Source organism: Electrona antarctica (assembly GCF_951216825.1).
Source record: "Electrona antarctica genome assembly, chromosome: 8".
In the NCBI taxonomy this organism is placed as follows: Eukaryota; Metazoa; Chordata; class Actinopteri; order Myctophiformes; family Myctophidae; genus Electrona; species Electrona antarctica.
In genome coordinates this window covers 50,838,433-50,856,271 of record NC_136789.1, presented here as the reverse complement: position 1 = coordinate 50,856,271, position 17,839 = coordinate 50,838,433, and the positions used below count along the sequence as shown (strand labels likewise).

The window sequence follows — 17,839 nt, the reverse complement described above, 5'->3', positions numbered from 1 at the left end:
GAAAAGGGTTGATAGACATAGGCTACCATATGGAATCTCTATGGATTGAAGACAGAATATAGTGTATTCAGATTGGAATACAGACGTATTCTGAATGAATAATAAATAATACAGGATATTTGAATGATTGCAAATGAAACCAATTCTTTGTCAAATAATTGGTTCAGGAAAATAATAACATCATACAATGTTTGACTCTATTTTTTAAATTTTCACTATTGTGGTGTGGTACGTGTGTCTAATAGATCTAGAGAGAACACAATAGTTTCTGACTGGCATATTGGCTTTCAAGAAGAAGGCAGGCTACACCTGTCAACATTGCTGAGTAGCATAGGGAGACACTGACTGATATTTAAAACCACAAATAAAAGCCAGCTTTTATCCGATTTGCTCATTACTTTGACTCTAAAGCGAATATAATTAACATATGGACACTCCCCCAATGCTAAAATATGCAGGAACGTGGTATGCCATATGTGTGTGCGTTCAGCACGGCTTCCACAATACGAAAGGGCACAGAGCGAGGCCAAAAATCTGTAATAGCCTATACCGCATGGGTTGTGGACGTTCAAAATCCCAGCCACAGTGTGGCTTCCCCCCAGTAGGCTACCTTGTAGCAACTCATAATGTAATAACTGCTCATAATGTAATAAGGGCTCATAAGGGCTCATAATGTAATAATTTAAATGTAATAAAAACTCATAATGTAATAATCAGCTCATAATGTAATAAAAGTATGAGCGCATAACGTAATAACAGATCTTTCTATAATGTAATAATGTAATAATGTGTTATGTTATGAACAACCACATGGCAGTTCATAATGTAATAAAAGTTCATAATGTAATAATGGCCCAAATTGGTGAGAAAAGTCTTACACTGTCATATTTATTACTTCTGTTGACAAATGTAGACTTTCTTATGGCCCATATGGTCTTACACTGTCATATTTATGACCCAACGCACCTTTTTCCCCAATGGGACTTTTTTCCCAACGCACATTTTTCCACAACGTACCTTTTCCCCAATGGGACTTTTTCCCCAACGCACCTTTTTCCCAACGCACCTTTTTCCCCAATGGGACTTCTATGACGCCGCCTGGCCCACTGTGCCCCGCTCTCAGTCCTTTTCCGCCAGGCCTCTGGCCAAGGAGCCGGTCCGCAGGATCCTGCTTCCCCTGGCCCAAGGTTTTAGAGCACACTACACGGCTAGCTGGAAGTAGCCCATGGCTCCTCCGGTTACTCCGTGTCGCTCTCATGTCCCTCTGGACACGGTCGAGATGCCCTCCCAAGGCTTCGACAAGCTGCCAGCCATTGACCGCATAGTAGGAGCCTTTCTCCTCAACCCCACCTCCCCCCGCCATTGACGCGCGACCCCGTCCTTTCTGACAGGCGTGAGAGAGAGGACGCAGCGGCAAACGCCAAACACTACGCCCTCGTAGTAGCGTCCGGCAAGCATCTCAATGCTTCGGCCCTACTCCAGGGTTCCCAGAGCGCTCTACTTCAGGAGATGGGCGACGCCCCTACCCCTGAACAACTGGCAGAAGTCCATCCATCAACTCCGAGCGTATCAGGTGGCCAAAAGCTTCACCCGAACTGGATCCCGATGCCCGGGGAGAGCTTTCGGAGGGTGCCATCATCCCCGGAGGCCTCTTCAGAGAGAGGATGGCCCTCAACGTGGTCCGTGGAAGTACAGCGACCAGGCTGCGAGGCCCTTGCGGCCTTTGTCCCCCGTGCCGTGCGTCCCCGCGCTCAGGGTCGTGCGCAGGGACAACCTCCTCGCCAGCCTATTTCCACATCCCTATATACCCACCTCACAGGAAGTTCCTGCGGTTTGGGTTCCAGGGAAAGGCTTACGAGAACACGGTCCTCCCATTCGGGATGTTTCTCAGTCCCAGAGTGTTCGTCCGCTGCACGGAGGCCGCCCTGCCTTGAGACGTCTAGGTCTGAGGGTGGCCAGCTACATCGACGCTTGGCTTCTATGTACGGACTCAGCAGAGGAGGCAACCAGGAACACAACTCGGGTTGTGTCCCATGTGACCTCACTGGGTTTCAGGATAAACCAAGCCAACCTACCCAATCCACGGATTTCATAGGCATGGACTCTGTCTCCTACAAGGCACAACTGAGCCGGGACAGAGTCAACGACCTCCTGAAGTGCGTAGCCATGTTCAAGACAGGCTGCAAACTTCCACTGGAGACCTGCCTACGGATTGCCGGACTCAGGGATCAGAGCTACTGCTAGTAGGAGGAGAGATCTTTCACCCACGTCCTCAGGACCTAGATCTCTGGGTTTGGCCCAAGGGTGTCGCTGGAAGCGACTGGCCTGCCTCCGAATGTTGTAGAAACGATGCTCGGAGCCAGGGCTGCCTCCACCAGACGACGTTATAACACAGCATGGCATGTGTTTGAACGTTGGTGCTCGAACAGACAGGAAGAGGTCTTCCTCTTTCAAGCATCTGTGAGGAACATTTTGATTTTCCTGCAGGAGTTCCTGGACAGGGGTCTGGGCCTCTCCTCAGTCAAAGTCAACCTAGCAGCCATAGCGGCCTATCATGTTGGTATGAACAATAGACCAGTCAGTGAACACCTGCTGATCCGTCAGTTCATGAAAGGAGTTACGCACCTCAGACCAGTTGCCTGAGATTCAGCGGTAATGACACCAGGGTCACACTTAGACCGAACCTTTCGTTTCTACCTAAGACCTTCCCCTCAGGCTGCGCGCCTGTGGACCTCACGTCCTTCCATCCCCCTCCCTTCTCATCGGTGGAGGACAGGAGACTACACTGTCTCTGTCCCGTGAGGGCCCTGAAAGTGTACAGGTCAAGGACTGCCCCCTTCAGGCTGGGTGAGCAGCTCTTTGTAGCCTGGGGTTCTCAATGGAAGGCTAAACCCATTTCGAAGGTGAGACTTTCGCAATGGATTGTGGAGGCTATAAGATTAGCCTATACCTCAAGTGGTACTGAGCCCCCTGAGGGTCTATGTGCACACTCTACGAGAGGTTTGTCCACATCCTGGGCCTTGGCCAAGGGAGTCCCGATTCAAGATGTCTGCGCCGCGGCGAGTTGGTCGCCTCCATCGACTTTCGCCACGTATTATAACCTGGCCCCCAGCAAACCTGGGACATGCAGTCCTGGAGGTTGCCGCTCCTTGAGTCAGACAGTCTGACTGGTTTTGGTCAATAGGTCCCTTCTGGCCTCTGACCGTGGGTATGGATGACCATGTTTCTTGACCAGGGCAGCTGGAACGGCAGAGCTGTCAGCCCCTGGGTCAAGGACATCATCATAGCGTATGTCTCTTTAGGTGAACGTGCAGGGATGGTACTCTATGAGCCACCGCTTGCGTTAGTCTCTCTCTAGAAGAGATGATCCTAGGGTCGATCTTTCTATCAGCCAAGGGCGATCATATGGGAGCGTTATGTTCCCCATACGACTCTCTCCGAGAGGGACTTAAGCTAACTTCGGGTTACTTCAGTAACCTCAGTTAGATAAGTGACGAGAGAGAGAGAGAGAGAGAGAGAGAGAGAGAGAGAGAGAGAGAGAGAGAGAGAGAGAGAGAGAGAGAGAGAGAGAGAGAGTCATTAAGTCGCCCCTCTGTCAGAAAGCAGGTTGATAGGAATGAAGCGCTGAGGGCAGACCTCAGGTTATATACCAGGTGGGTGGGGTATACAACCGCGCCTTGAGCGACAGTTCAAAACCCAATAGAATTGTTCTGTGAGTGTATGTTAGGCTGTGTGCCTGCACCATCTATTGGCTTGGACCCCATATGACTATCTCTCTCTCTCTCTCTCTTTCTCTTATCTAACTGAGGTTACTGAAGTAACCCGAAGATACTGATCACTGGCCATGTTACTGACATGATAACAGAAGTAATAAATATGACAGTGTAAGACTTTTCTCAACAATATGGACCATAAGATCAACAGAGGTCATAAATATGACAGTGTAAGACTATAAGGGCCATAAGAAAGTCTACATGGGCCATAAGAAAGTCTACATTTGTCAACAGAAGTAATAAATATGACAGTGTAAGACTATATGGGCCATAAGAAAGTCTACATTTGTCAACAGAAGTAATAAATATGACAGTAAGACTATATGGGCCATAAGAAAGTCTACATTTGTCAACAGAAGTAATAAATATGACAGTGTAAGACTTTTCTCACCAATATGGGCCATTATTACATTATGAACTTTTATTACATTATGAACTGCCATGTGTTCGTTCATAACGTAACACATTATTACATTATTACATTATAGAAATATCTGTTATTACGTTATGCGCTCATATTTTTATTACATTATGAGCTGATTATTACATTATGAGTTTTTATTACATTTAAATTATTACATTATGAGCCCTTATGAGCCCTTATTACATTATGAGCAGTTATTACATTATGAGTTGCTACATACCTTCACATTCAATAGATCCTTTTTTTTTTTTTTTATCAATTTTTTATTTATTTGATATTTTCTAACAAGACAAACATGTAAATCACCAATGCACATAGGTGGCCTTACACAGGGACAGCTAAAACAATGAAACAAAGACATTATAAAACGGGGGGAAAATGGAGAAAAAAGGACCGACAAAAACAAAATCGATATTCATATATAAATATACTGTAACTCGAAAAACTCATGAGTCAGCAAAATATAATAATAATTGAAAAAAAGGAAAACAACAAACAAAATATAGCTGCAAGCAGCGATAAGGCGGGACCAAGAAAGAAGACCATACGCAATATGCACAAATAAGATTCAAGGGCTAAGTGTCAGTACCCGGATTTGAACACACAACCTTGTGGTTGAAGGGCGAGAGCTCTACTGACACTACTGGAACACTAGACTGTAAGAGGGGGGGAAGAAGAAAAATGGAGGGGATGAAGGGGGGGAAGAAGGGGGAGAAGAAAAAGAGAAGAAAGAAGAGAAAAGGAGAGAAATATTGAGAAAAATCAAGGGAATGGATGCAATTCTAATTCAGCTTCATGTAAAATCCTGCTGGAAGCGATCATTTATGCAAATAGTTTAAAAAAGCACTGAAATGTTTAAAACTGTCGTTTCTGGGAATGGGAAGTATGGACCACAATGTCGCCAGTTCAAGCCCCGCTTTGACCAAGGCCGCCAGTTCGAGCCCCGCTTCGTCCAAAAGTAACCTGACCATAAGAGGTGCTCATGCTGTGTTTTCGATTATTTTACACAATGACAAGTTTGATGTAAAGTGTAGAGGCCTGTCCCTCCACACCAAGAACGATAACTGTATGTTTTTCTATGGCAGAGATATACCACAACTAATGGTAATGACAATAGACATTGACAGTGGTGAACGGCAGTCGCTGGCATCTGTTTCAGAGTAATTAGATGAATGCAAACAGGCAATCAAATTCTGTATTGTGTAGGCCATTCTGTAGCTCATTATTAAATGTGCCAAATGTTATTGAGTCATAACAAATCTTTCAAATATCACTTAATCAAATTAAATTAGCCTACCACCATTATGACGTACACTAAAATACAGTAGCATACACATACCCTATCCCATCCTATTCACACAGGAGGCAAATCAATTCGAATTACTATATAAAATATATAAACCATGTTAGGTTATTATTAATACAAGTAAACTTTATATGGACAGGGTTTGAGCCACTGCACTTTCCTGACATTTGGACATTTAAACATCACCCTCTAGTCTAGTCCTAGAGTGTCCTAGGAGGAGGTGAAGACATGGTGGAAGACCATCTAGAGGTCCTTTGTTGTCTATTCTGACACCTGCCACACATCCTCTTTGGACACAGTTTTCAACAGCTTCAGTGAAATTGTTAATTTGTTTAATGGACAGTGTGACAATTAATTTAACATTTCCTTGTAAACATACAACGGTGGACAACGGTGAGACAGACAGGTGAACCGGTGAACCCTGATTCTAGCAATGTAGAATGTACCAACGACCACTGCTTGTTTTCTGACATCACCATCCGTACTTCATGTCAATACAGAACATATTAAAATAGGGAGGAGTAACCTGTGTTGCAATTAAATAATGAACCGCAATACTATAAAATCCTAACTCTAAGAGTATACAAATGGAACCAAATTGATCTTCCCTATCTTCTACACTACAGAGCATAGGAGCAATAAATAAATAAATCAGATACAGTAAACATATCTGCAATGCATATTGTCTTAAATCATCAATCACTCATTTGATTTCTAACAGCATTTGGCCTATATACAGCATCAAACAAATGTTTACCCATTATAAAATGTTGCCTAGTTAGTTTGCCATTATCTAGGTGAATGGCCCATGCACCTGTCATTAATGGCTATGAGTCAGACCCATTGGAAATATTGATTGGGGTCAGGGGACCCCCAGGGGTCCTTAAGTCAGTTCCAAGTGGTCCCCAAAATAAATATAGCCTACAAATCAGAGCTATGTGAAAAGCTGAGATAGATATAAAACTCCTGGCCAAAATGTCATACAAAACCCAACACCTAAAATCGGAATGTTATTGTGACCTATTGAGCACAAACAGACCATCATGATTTGCTTGCTGGGCCTATAATTAATTTATTTGCATTACATTTCCACTCGCCCATATAAATAAAAAGCAAGATGGCTGCCGCATTCTTAACAGTAACATCATGCAGTGTTTTTGGTAACAAGTATGTGTCCTTGCTTTGGGCATGTCACTATCCATTACTACAGTGTGTTTTGCTGTAAATCTTTTCACGTACAAACTTCTCTTCAACTTTGATTTCAGATAATGGTCCATACATTGTGTGTAGAACGTTTTCACGCAAATTGCTCAAAAAAGCAGGCAGAAAACCAGGTATAAGCATTTTTGCTCAAAATGGCGGAGCGTACTTGTCAAAGTGACAGAAGTTTTCCCCATGAGTCAAGGAACATGTGGAAACAAGTGCCATGAATTTTGGCCAAACGAGGCATGAGTTATGACTGTTCAAAGGTTTCATTTTCAAAAAAGTGACATAATCATATGACGCTGCATTTAGAGGCAGAAGAAGAATTTTCACAAACCAGCAATTTTCATTGGCTCATAAAAACTTCATTTTTTCACTTAAACGAAATGTCCGTATAGGTCCAAAGTTCACGTGTAGACGTTTTTGTGCATTTTGATCAAAGATCCTGGGGGGAGATACATTTTAACTGTATTTCATATCATTCAAAATGGCGGGTGATCTAAAGGTCAGAGGTCAAAAGTCAGAACACGAAAGTTGTTTGGCATGAGGAGACACATATGTGTATCAAAGTGTCATTGCCAACGGTCAAACGGTTCATGAGCTATGCACGTTCAAAGTTAGCATTTTCAATGCATGGCCCTCTACCAGATTACCACGTTTCGCGAAAACCGTTCAGCCAGAACAGCTATTTTTGGCGGAAGAAGAAGAAGAAGAAGAAGAAGAAGAAGAAGAAAAAAAACACAAAAACAATAAGTGACTTTATTGTGACTTCTTGGTCCCTTAATAAGTGACCAAAGTCACTTTGTGACTTATTGGTCCCTTAATAAGTGACCAAAGTCACTTTGTGACTTATTGATCCCTTAATAAGTGACCAAAGTCACTTTGTGACTTCTTGGTCCCTTAAAAAAAACATACACTAACAGACCAGTACAAGACAAATAAGACATGTACAGTACAGTACAAGGGCTACAGATACAGACAAGGGAGCCAAAAGCAAACTGTTGGTCACAACGTCATATCAATTAAATAATTCATTGAACTGTGTCAAGAGCTTTGGACCAGTTGTCCACAGTGTCCGCTCTGGCGCCATTTATCCTGGCAGTAGAACACTCCAGTAAACAAATATCAGAAAAGCAACTAAGCCAATTTCTCTTCAAGTCTGTTCAAACCAGTTTTTGATAATTGTTTTCTTAGCAGCAGTTGAGGCAGCTAATAATATGCGTTTGTCCTGAAAGGTTAATGCAATGTTTGGGTTATAACCAATGAGAAAGAGGGCTGGGCAGCTGGGAAGAGCTTTACCAACAATGGTTGCTACAATCTCCTTAATCCAATTCCAAAAACCTTTGATAGAGGGGCAATGCCAAAACATGTGTAAATAGTGTCCTTTAACAGAAGAACAGATTGTACATAAGTCTGAATTAACTAATTTAAATATACACTCAGGCGTAAAGTAAAATGTATACAAATAAACTTATAAGGAATAATCTGGTGAGCTGTATTTTTAGATGAGGAGGAAATAATATTCCAAACAGAAGGCCAATCCCATTGATTGATCGATTGATTGATTGAAATATGTATTAACAGTTTGCAGAATTACAGTACATTTCAAGCACAAACTCAATACAAAGACTGTTAACTGTGAGTGGACGACCCAATTAAGCATTACACTTGTTTACAAGAGGGTCCACCTTGTTCAATTCATCAAAACATTTAGAGACGTACAAATAGACACTTCTATATAGTCAAAGAAGAGAACAGGAATTCATCAAACAAAATGCAATGCCTGGAAAATCGTTTCCCAACTGTTTGTGACTAAAAGTGGTTTGGTTACAGAAATAAGTTCATCATAAATATTGAGGCTACTAATTTGCTTTTGGTTGTGACTAATTGTACCAAAGGGTGTTGGGATAAAGCTGCATCCCAGGGTACACCATATGTTCTCAATGCTGTGCGGAGCTTGAGATAGAAAAACCACGAGGAGCCTGGAAGAGAATAATCATCTTTCAGGTCTTGAAAAGACCGGAGACATTGATTGTTAAAGATATCGCCTAAAACATGAACACCTTTTTTTGACCACTGTGGGAAGGAGAACGGTAAAGATCCAGAAAGGAGAGCGTTATTGTGCCAGATAGGAGACAGCGAATGAAAATTACAATCAATAGACAACCGTTTCAGTATGCAGCGCCAGATGGACAGTGTGTTGGCAATAATTGGTCCCATACGCGATTCTACAACATTTTGTTTGATTGAGGTGAAAGGTAAGTCCTGAATCCTGACTAGAGAGGATAAAGCATTTTCTAATACTCGCCAAGAAGCATCCGATGTGGAGTCCAACCAGGTATTGATGGCTCTTATTTGGAAGGCCCAATAATAGATTTTAAAGTTAGGTAGGGAAAGACCACCAGTGATTTTAGGGTGAGAGAGGGTGGAGAAGCTGATCCTAGGAGTTTTCTCATTCCAAATGAAATTCCTACATACAGAGTCAAGATCCTTGAAAAAGTTTTGTGGAGGGGAAAAAGGTAACATAGAGAATAAGAAATTGATCCGAGGGAGTATATTAATTTCTATAATGGACACTCGACCATGAAGACCCGCTTTTAAACCAAGCCAACCATTAAGGTTAGTTAAGACCAAAGTAAAATTGTCTTTAATTAAGGTTGAGATTGTGGGTCTGATTTGAATGCCTAAATAAGTAAAACCATGGTTTTGTGAATGGACTGGAAGGTGGCTTAAATCAACAGATTATAGTGGCATAAGTATCGATTTGGACCAATTCATTTTATAACCAGAAAATAGATCCTATGATCTTCTGTGGCAAGATGTAATTTCTTGGGGTCTAGTAGGACTATAGTAAATAATAAAAATAAATCGCTATATGATTTTGTAAAAATTAGGCTAAAATCCCTAAAACGAACCTAACTAACCTAAATGCTATTGTGGAAGTGAGTGTCTTTATAGGCTACAGTGTCTTACCCGAAGGAGACCACTGAATTGAGGCCAGGGTTGGGCTGGATGTGAGAATTAAGTCCTTTCTGCTTGATGTGGATGTGGTATAATCTGACGATACAATCTCCTCTGCCCTCAATATATGTTCTGGCGGTATTGCAAACACAGATCAACCATGGAATAATGTTGTGTGGTTTGTCTTATACATGCTTTCTAATTCTCAATGCAGAACAAACTTCTCATTCAGAACAAGCATAAGATCCTGTTTAACAGTAGCCAAGAAAGCTTTGGTACATTTTTATGCTTTGGTATAGTCATCAGCGAAGCGCAGCATCTGGTTGACGGCGCTGAGGAGCAGGATGTCACAGCTCTGGTCCACCTCTATGTGATGGGTGTAGTTCTTCACAGGAACCACACAGGACAGAGGAATGCCCAGACGCTGGCTGGCCTCCTGGAGCTGCAGCAACACAGCACAACAGATGAACGTTAGCTTGGCTCAGTGGTTCCCAAACCGAGCGTCCCCAAATTATTTTGGGGGGGACACACTCAAGCTCAGTGAGGTAGTGTTGGTTTCCTATCGTTTGTCTTTGGTAGAACTCACCTTGGTCTTGATGTAGAGGCTGTGATAAACATTGGTCAGGTCCTCTGCCACAGCGGGACAGGCTTCATCCACTTTAGTCAACAGGACCAACTGAGGGATCCCTGGAGAACAGCACCACAACAAACATGTTCAACAGCTGTAAAACATAAAGGACCCCAGGCTGTGCAATTTGTTTTGTAAACCAAGGACTTAAATGTTCCACTATTAGATAGTCGATTGCTATTCATGTCTCGTCTCCAAACCATACAAACATATTGTGTCAATAAGGTAGAAATTGTACCAATAATGGACATTAATGCTATTTCTATAAAATATCGCGTCGACAACTCACATGAAAATATTTCATCACATGTGATGACACTACGCTAACAGTATGTGATAAAATGTAATTGACATGATGTAATGTTGTTCTGTTGATCCTTGACTGACTTCCCTCCACCACTTACGCCTGGTTTCTTGCTGAAAATCGTCGATCTACAAGCACACAACACGTGGCATTAAGACTTTCTTCGAGCCACAACACCTTACAGTTAAACATTACTATTAATTTTGGAAGCAAGCTTCACTAGGAGAGATCTTGACATTGATATGCCTGAATTATACTACATATGGGGTGCCTAAAATAGCCGATCTACAAGCTCACAATGTGTTGCGGTTGAAACGCATAATAAGCTTGATTTTAGCTATTTTCGAGACGTCCGGCGCTGCATAAATTGGGCCTTACAGTGATGCTGCGTTTGAGCAACTGACCGATTAGGTTGATCTTGCTTCGAATGGCGGTCAGTTTGTCCTCCAGCTTGGAGGGCATGATGGAGATCTTGTTGGCGGCGATGACGTAGGCCACGCAGTGAATCCTGTCCTGAAGACCTGGACTCTTCTTGTAGTCCTGGGCCTCTGGTTGCAACGGAACTGCAGAGTTGAACTGTGAAGAGTAGGGGAAAGAAAACACATTAATTTTACTTATGACTGACTGAATAATGTTGATTTAATGCAACACAAGTCAATGATGATTGAAATAAGATGATCCTCTTCAACAAAGCTTAACCACAATTAGTGTTTTACTAAAACTCTATAAAAGGGTTTTCAGTTAGAAATGTGAGAAGATTCACCTGATATCTGTCTTTCATGTGGCCTATCAAAATGCTGCTTATGTCGTCCACACTAAGCCCCTCCCCCGTGGTCTCCTCCAATCCCATGGTGTCACACACGATGATTGGCAGAGGTTTGCCCTCCTTTCCAGCTTTAATGTCGTAGGTGCGAAACTGTGGGATGCACAATGGTGAAAGTTATCAGCTGTTTTTCACTCCAAGTTACAAAAAGCACATAGCTTCAAAAGCAAAACACAATTGACCCTGCCAGGCAGATGACCAACCAGCCTCCACATACTTTACTCACTACTAAAGGAACTCAACATCAAACAGGGCATTTAGAGGAATTCACTGAGGAACCAAAACACAAAGGAAAACAGTGACCTTCACCGTTGACTGCATCAACAAACTTCCTCCCTCCCCACACTGATGGGAAATCCCAGTGGGACTACCATTTCATATGTTTGGCGGGGCTGTTAAGTTGTATTGCCTGGCATTCATCTGTGCCCTCTTTTTCAACCAAGAACGTTCACACTTGTTACGGTTGTGGGTCAGAGTTACGTAGCAGTGGGCAGAGGGTCACCTGGGTGGTGAGGCTGGAGGCAGAGCTGCCAGTCATGGCCTGGTTGGTGACATGTCCTTTGAAGACGGACTTGATGGAGTTGAAAAGGCTGGACTTCCCTGCTCCCACTGGTCCAATGAGCAGAACCCTGATCTGGGACAGAGAACTGATGGTGGGCTTGTAGGTCTCTATATCGAACAGCACCTTTCTCCTATTCCTGTGGAGACCAGAGTCCAACAGATTCAACTTTTCAGCATGTTTCAGATACAGTATAATGTATGAGTAGTACAGTATGTGTAGTATAAACAAAGTCTGGTTAAACGTGTAGCGATCGGCTATCGCACCCTCGCACACACACGCACCCACTCACACCACCGCAACTATTCATGTCCGCCCAGTACACTCACAGAGTAACGTCAGCTCAGCGACACGCCTTACGACTGTTAACATTTTGTTGTTCTACTTTGAGAACTACAGTAGGTACGAAATTCTGTAAATGTCTGGTTTCAATAGATCTTTCATCATTCTTTCGGTTTACACAAATTTAACCATAAACAAACACAATAGAAACATTTATGTTGTGGAAGTGATTAACCCATTTTGGGCGGGAACCCCTTTTGGTGTTCTAAGCATTGTGTTATACTTTAGCTATTGAAAAATAGCAGATCTATGAGCTTGTAGGTCTGCTATTTTTGAAAATTCGTTAAAATGTAGTGCAAAGCTTTGAATATATATTCTTTCAGAGCGAACGTTTCTAACTCAAATCTTTGATGCTGGGGGGGGGGGGGGGGTCCCTGGAACTACATATTTTCAGATGGAGGTCGGCGGCCAAATGCAGATATTTCTGGGGGTCCTTGACATGAAATAGTTTGAGCACCACTGACATAGAAACATGAGGTTTTTCAGACTGTCAGGATTTAGAATACATTTGTAGAATCGTCCTCAGGTCGAAATGGGTTAAGGACCTCCTAAAAAACTGTGATAAATATCGAACCAATGAAAATAAATAATAACAACATTGGATCCAGTGGAACACAGGTATTTTTGTTTGTTTGTTTGTTTTTACATTTCTAGACGAGTAACGCTTTTGGGCATTGAAGTTTTCCACCTGACAGCTACAATAGTTCAGTATTGTGTTGTGTGGTATATGGTATACCTGTAAATAAATTAATCCAGATCCATACTTACTCAGGAGTCCAGTCCATGTTCCTCCATGGCTTCTCAAGGAGTTTACTTTCTGCTAAAATATCTAGAAACATCTCCACGGTCAGACTCAGAGCAACATTAAAGACAATACAAACAACTGAAACATCTTGTAGGCTATGTTTGTCTTTGTATTCATTGAACTCACCTCCTATTTTATAAACTTCACATTCAACCAGCCGCAGGTCGTTGCCATGCATTTCTGCAGCATTGAAATTGTAATAATCTTGACTAGGACTGTTGTACACTACAGCTTGGCCATTAACACAAAAACCTAAATTGTCTCCAAAATAAGGACCATGGCTGCCGTGCATTAACACTGCATAAGCGGGATTGGTGACCTGATATTTGAGAACCTTTCCCCTGTTAAAGGTGAAAAGAAAAGCCTCAGCATCGTTCCCCCAAGCACCACTTTGATTAAAAGATATACTGGTGTATCCCCCAAAGACGAAGCTAGAGTCATTGTAGCCCACGGACAGAGTGGGCCCCTGGTTGTCACATCTCTGGTGGAACGCTGCTGCAGCGTAACCATGGACTGAAGCCTTGTAGAGGAGCTTCAGGGTCACGTTTCCTAGTTGGGAGCGCAGCGCCCTCTGCTGGGCCTGGGTCATCCTGGTATTCATGGTGGAAGAATGGTCCAGTAGGTCTGGATTCTCTGATTGAACATAAAACGATAGCCATTGCAGTACCTAAATAACACTTATTTTTGAACAATACCAATACAAAGGCTGTTTGTGTAATTAGAAAGCCTACTTTACTTAGTGGACGCACTCTGAGCCCCCCACCGCACGTATAAAATGCACTTTTTGGCCAGAAAGGGATTTGTTTTGCACAAACCGTCTTTGTATTGGTGAGTATAGGTAAAACATTCTTTACATTTTCACTACAGAGGAGGGGCAGGTCTGCGTTTCATGCGAGGCAGGAGAGAGAACAGTCCCATATAGCCTTAATGCAACGGCAGTAAAGTGCATTAGGCTTTGGACCAGAGCTATATAAAAATATATAATTTAAATATAGTCACTTGAATTAAGCATTACAAAGTTATATACTAAAAAAACAACCAATTCCATTTTCACCCTTCTATTATAGGCTATGTAACATCAGCGCCACTATTCCAAACGTAATTTTTTAAACTATTTTCAGCAATGGGATAACAATTTGTTTAGTGGGTAGATCTCGTTTAGCTGGGCATTTTGAAGGTAGCTCTAAAGTAAAAAAAAGTGTGGGCGCCCCTGCTATAAACCATCAATTAAAACATCCAGATGTTTGTACTGACACTAATTCAATCTGACTGCCATGCAATTAAATGTGCCCCTGGCCAGAGGCGTCTGGGAGAAATGCGAGGCCCTGTGCGATATTTCTGGGGGGAACAATGTGCGCGCACGTTAGCGAGAGAGAGAGAGGACGACCTCTCTCTCTCTCTCTCTCTCTCTCACGCATAGTCATGTGTGACTAATTATTTGAAATAAAACCTTTTTTGTCCACACACAGTCCTACATGACATGATGGCATACCTTTTCACTTCACTCGAGTGCCAACTGCCGAGTCGTTTTGTTTGTGACCGGGAGCGGTTGTGCACTCAACTAGCCTACATGTGTTCAACTTGTTTTTGTTTCGTTTCCAGTGTGTGTATAATTCGACTGCGTTGCGCGGTGGCGCGGCCGATCTCCAAGCTCACAACGCGTCGCGCTGCAACGCATTGTGAGCTTGTAGATCTGCTCTAATTCTGCAGCGCAAGCTAGCACGGCACTGCGCAGCGCAAAGGGGGACAACAGGGGGCCCCACGACCGGACGGTCGTGGGGCTTAACGTTGCTTAACGGGAGGCTGAATAAGTGATGCCGGTTGGGAGGAGGAGGCGACGCGCGGCCGTCGGAGGCCCCCCTGGGGGGCGGCTCCAAGCCGACCGCAGATTAAATAGGTGAAAAATCAACTGCGACGGAACGGGCTGCGATGCGATGATTGTTTCTTAAAAAAAAACACTGCCTAGCGCGAGGCCTCGCATGCGCGAGGCCCTGTGCAGCCGCACCATTCGCACTACCCTTAAAGCGGCCCTGCCCCTGGCACTGGAAAACAACATCAATTTAGTTTTTGTAACATATCAGCAAAAGTTTCAAATAGCTAGCGCCCCTCCCGTCCCCACACAATTATACGTCTGTCCCTCAAATGAACAGTTTGGATCTGATTCTGGTCACCCTAAAAGGGCATCGAGGGCTTACCTGTTGTTGTTCTGTAGCTGCTGTCTGTGAAGTCTATAGTGGCTCTGCAGTGAAGGGTGACAGGTTTGAACTGCATGGCCAAATGGTGTCTCTTTATAGGCGGAGCTTGAAACAGAACCTGTATTCTCAGTTGAGATTCTGGTTGGTTTACATTACCATTCAGGTGTTAAAATTAAAATACCAACATAAGTCAGAAGTCCATGAGCCAGAGCTCCAAATGATGACCTAATCGGAGTTCCAAGGAGATTTCGCCACAATGATTACCAAATGAGTAGGCAAGGCCATAGAAGACATTTTTTAAATTTTGACGTCAGGCCTAAATGGGTTAATATATACTGTTTCAAGTAAAGTACCGTATATGATGACCCTTCCACAGGAGTTTTTTGATATTTACTCATCACATGTTATTTTCACCTATAGGTGAATTGGAACCATGAAACTTCCCCAGTTTTCTGAAATTGTACATTTAAATATGCAAATTAGACATTATATAGGAAAACATGCCAGATTTAATTGCATAACTTTCCAGAATCAAAATCAAAATATTTGAAAAAGCCAGAGGCAACCTTCTTATTTAATGTTGTTTACATGTTAGACCCCCCTGTCCCACACAAGTGATACTTCTGCCCCTAAAATGAACACTTTGGATCTAGTCACCCTAACACACACACACACGCGCGCGCGCGCGCACGCGCGCACACACACACACACACACACACACACACACACACACACACACACACACACACACGCACACACACACACACGCACACACACAGCTCTGACTTCAGTAAAATTCTCCATAAACATTGGCATATCATTGATACCGACCCTAAACTCAAACAGGTATTCAAGGAGCCTCCTAAACTGTTTTTCCGTCGTTCTCCCAATTTAAGGTATAAACTCGTTCATTCTTATACCCCCCACCCCCCCCCCCCCCCCCTCCCCCCACCCCCCCCCCCCCCCCCCCCCCCCAACCCACCAACTCCACTTTCTTATCAGACATTCCTCCTGGTAACTATAAATGTGCAAACTTTGCTCATTGTAGCTTCCACTACCAAAAGCAAGGTCTTCACACATCCACATAGTGGGAAAGAGATTGCAATAAGAGGTGCTATCACCTGCTGCCACTACTTTTGTTGTCTACCTTATTAAGTGCCCATGTGGACCTAGCATATATAGGTAAGACCATTAGAGCCCTCCAAACTCGCATTAGCGAACATAGAAGTAACATTAGGTGTGGCGAAGAGAAAAACCCTGCTCATTTTAAAAAGTGTGGACATAACATTTCTACTTTACGTTATTGGGGCATAGAGAAGGTCGAGGGGTCACCCGACCTTCTCTGTTATGATCACCCCGTGGTGGTGATTGTCATGAGTTGCCCATGTCTGTGTACTCCAACTTGAGATACAGTGTACTTGATATGTATTGTGTACTGCCTGTACTGTAGCATACTTTATAGATAGGCTACGAGAGACATCTCGGCGGCAGCAAGGTCAGCCTTGCTGCAGTAGGCACGTTCTTCTGTCTCATATCTTATTGTCACGTCATTATGATCCAGCACTATATATGTTTCCTGTTTGTGTAATAAACTTTGTGAACCTTTAGCGTGATACTGTCTCGTGTCCGTTAATTTGTTCTCCTGGGCCCGCCGCCGCAGTCGCCGTACCAAAGGAATACTTCAACAGGATTGTCACACACCACCCAGCCTGCACACACTACCTGTCTGTCAGAACCAGACGAGGGTCCAGTACTTAGAGATTACAACAGTGATCATAACAGACTTTTACTCCAACGTGAAGCCTATTATATTTACACACTTAACACTATGGCGCCTCATGGCCTCAATGAGGAATTTGATGTCAAACCATTTCTGTGATTTCTCTGCTTTCTTTTATTTTTATTTATTTTAATCTTTATATTATGTGTGTGTGTGTATATAGCTTTAATCTCTATGCCTTTTTGTCCTTATGCCATGTCCTTTCATTCATGCTTAAAACGACAAAACCCCATAAAATACAATAATCAATGCAAATGCAACAAATTTGCATTGCAAAATAAATGCTTATTTGGAAGTTGTCATGTCCACCACATCTCCTTGAATCTCCTATGAATTAACTCTTTCAGGCTTATCGTAAACATTCTATACCAAAACATCAACAACATTATGTGCATGTCAAACTATATGCACAGGTTTTCACTGTGAACTTTAAACAAAAGACAAGCATGTTGACTGCCAGACTATTACGGTAAGTAATGGAGGGTTTAGGTAGAGTTATCATACATATTTGGTATCTTTTCTTGCCTGTACTTGGTACCAGTACTCCCAACACCCATTTTGTTTTCTGCACTTGGCACTTAAACTGTTTCCGTGCCAGTGCTAGCGCGCCAGTGCCAGACGTTTTGGCCGACAATCAGTTCCGGTTCAAACACTAAACAACATCCACTAGCTATTTCACAGGTCAGGTGGAGATGTGAGCCGATCAGGGAATAATTGTTTTTCTCACATCTAAGTC

At 43.0% G+C, this 17,839-nt stretch overlaps 1 protein-coding gene across 1 annotated transcript; it reads right to left on the bottom strand.

Annotated features, from left to right (window-relative positions):
* Nucleotides 1-9,950: 9,950 nt before the first annotated feature.
* LOC306928830 (interferon-induced protein 44-like) lies at nt 9,951-13,729 on the bottom strand (the record flags this gene model as incomplete). The annotated part of the gene is made up of 7 exons (XM_079509102.1): nt 9,951-10,109; nt 10,254-10,354; nt 11,004-11,175; nt 11,363-11,515; nt 11,925-12,120; nt 13,092-13,152; nt 13,255-13,729. 7 exons carry the CDS (start codon nt 13,727-13,729, stop codon nt 9,951-9,953), a joined length of 1,317 nt encoding a protein of 438 aa, XP_079365228.1.
* Between the last annotated feature and the right edge of the window lie 4,110 nt (nt 13,730-17,839).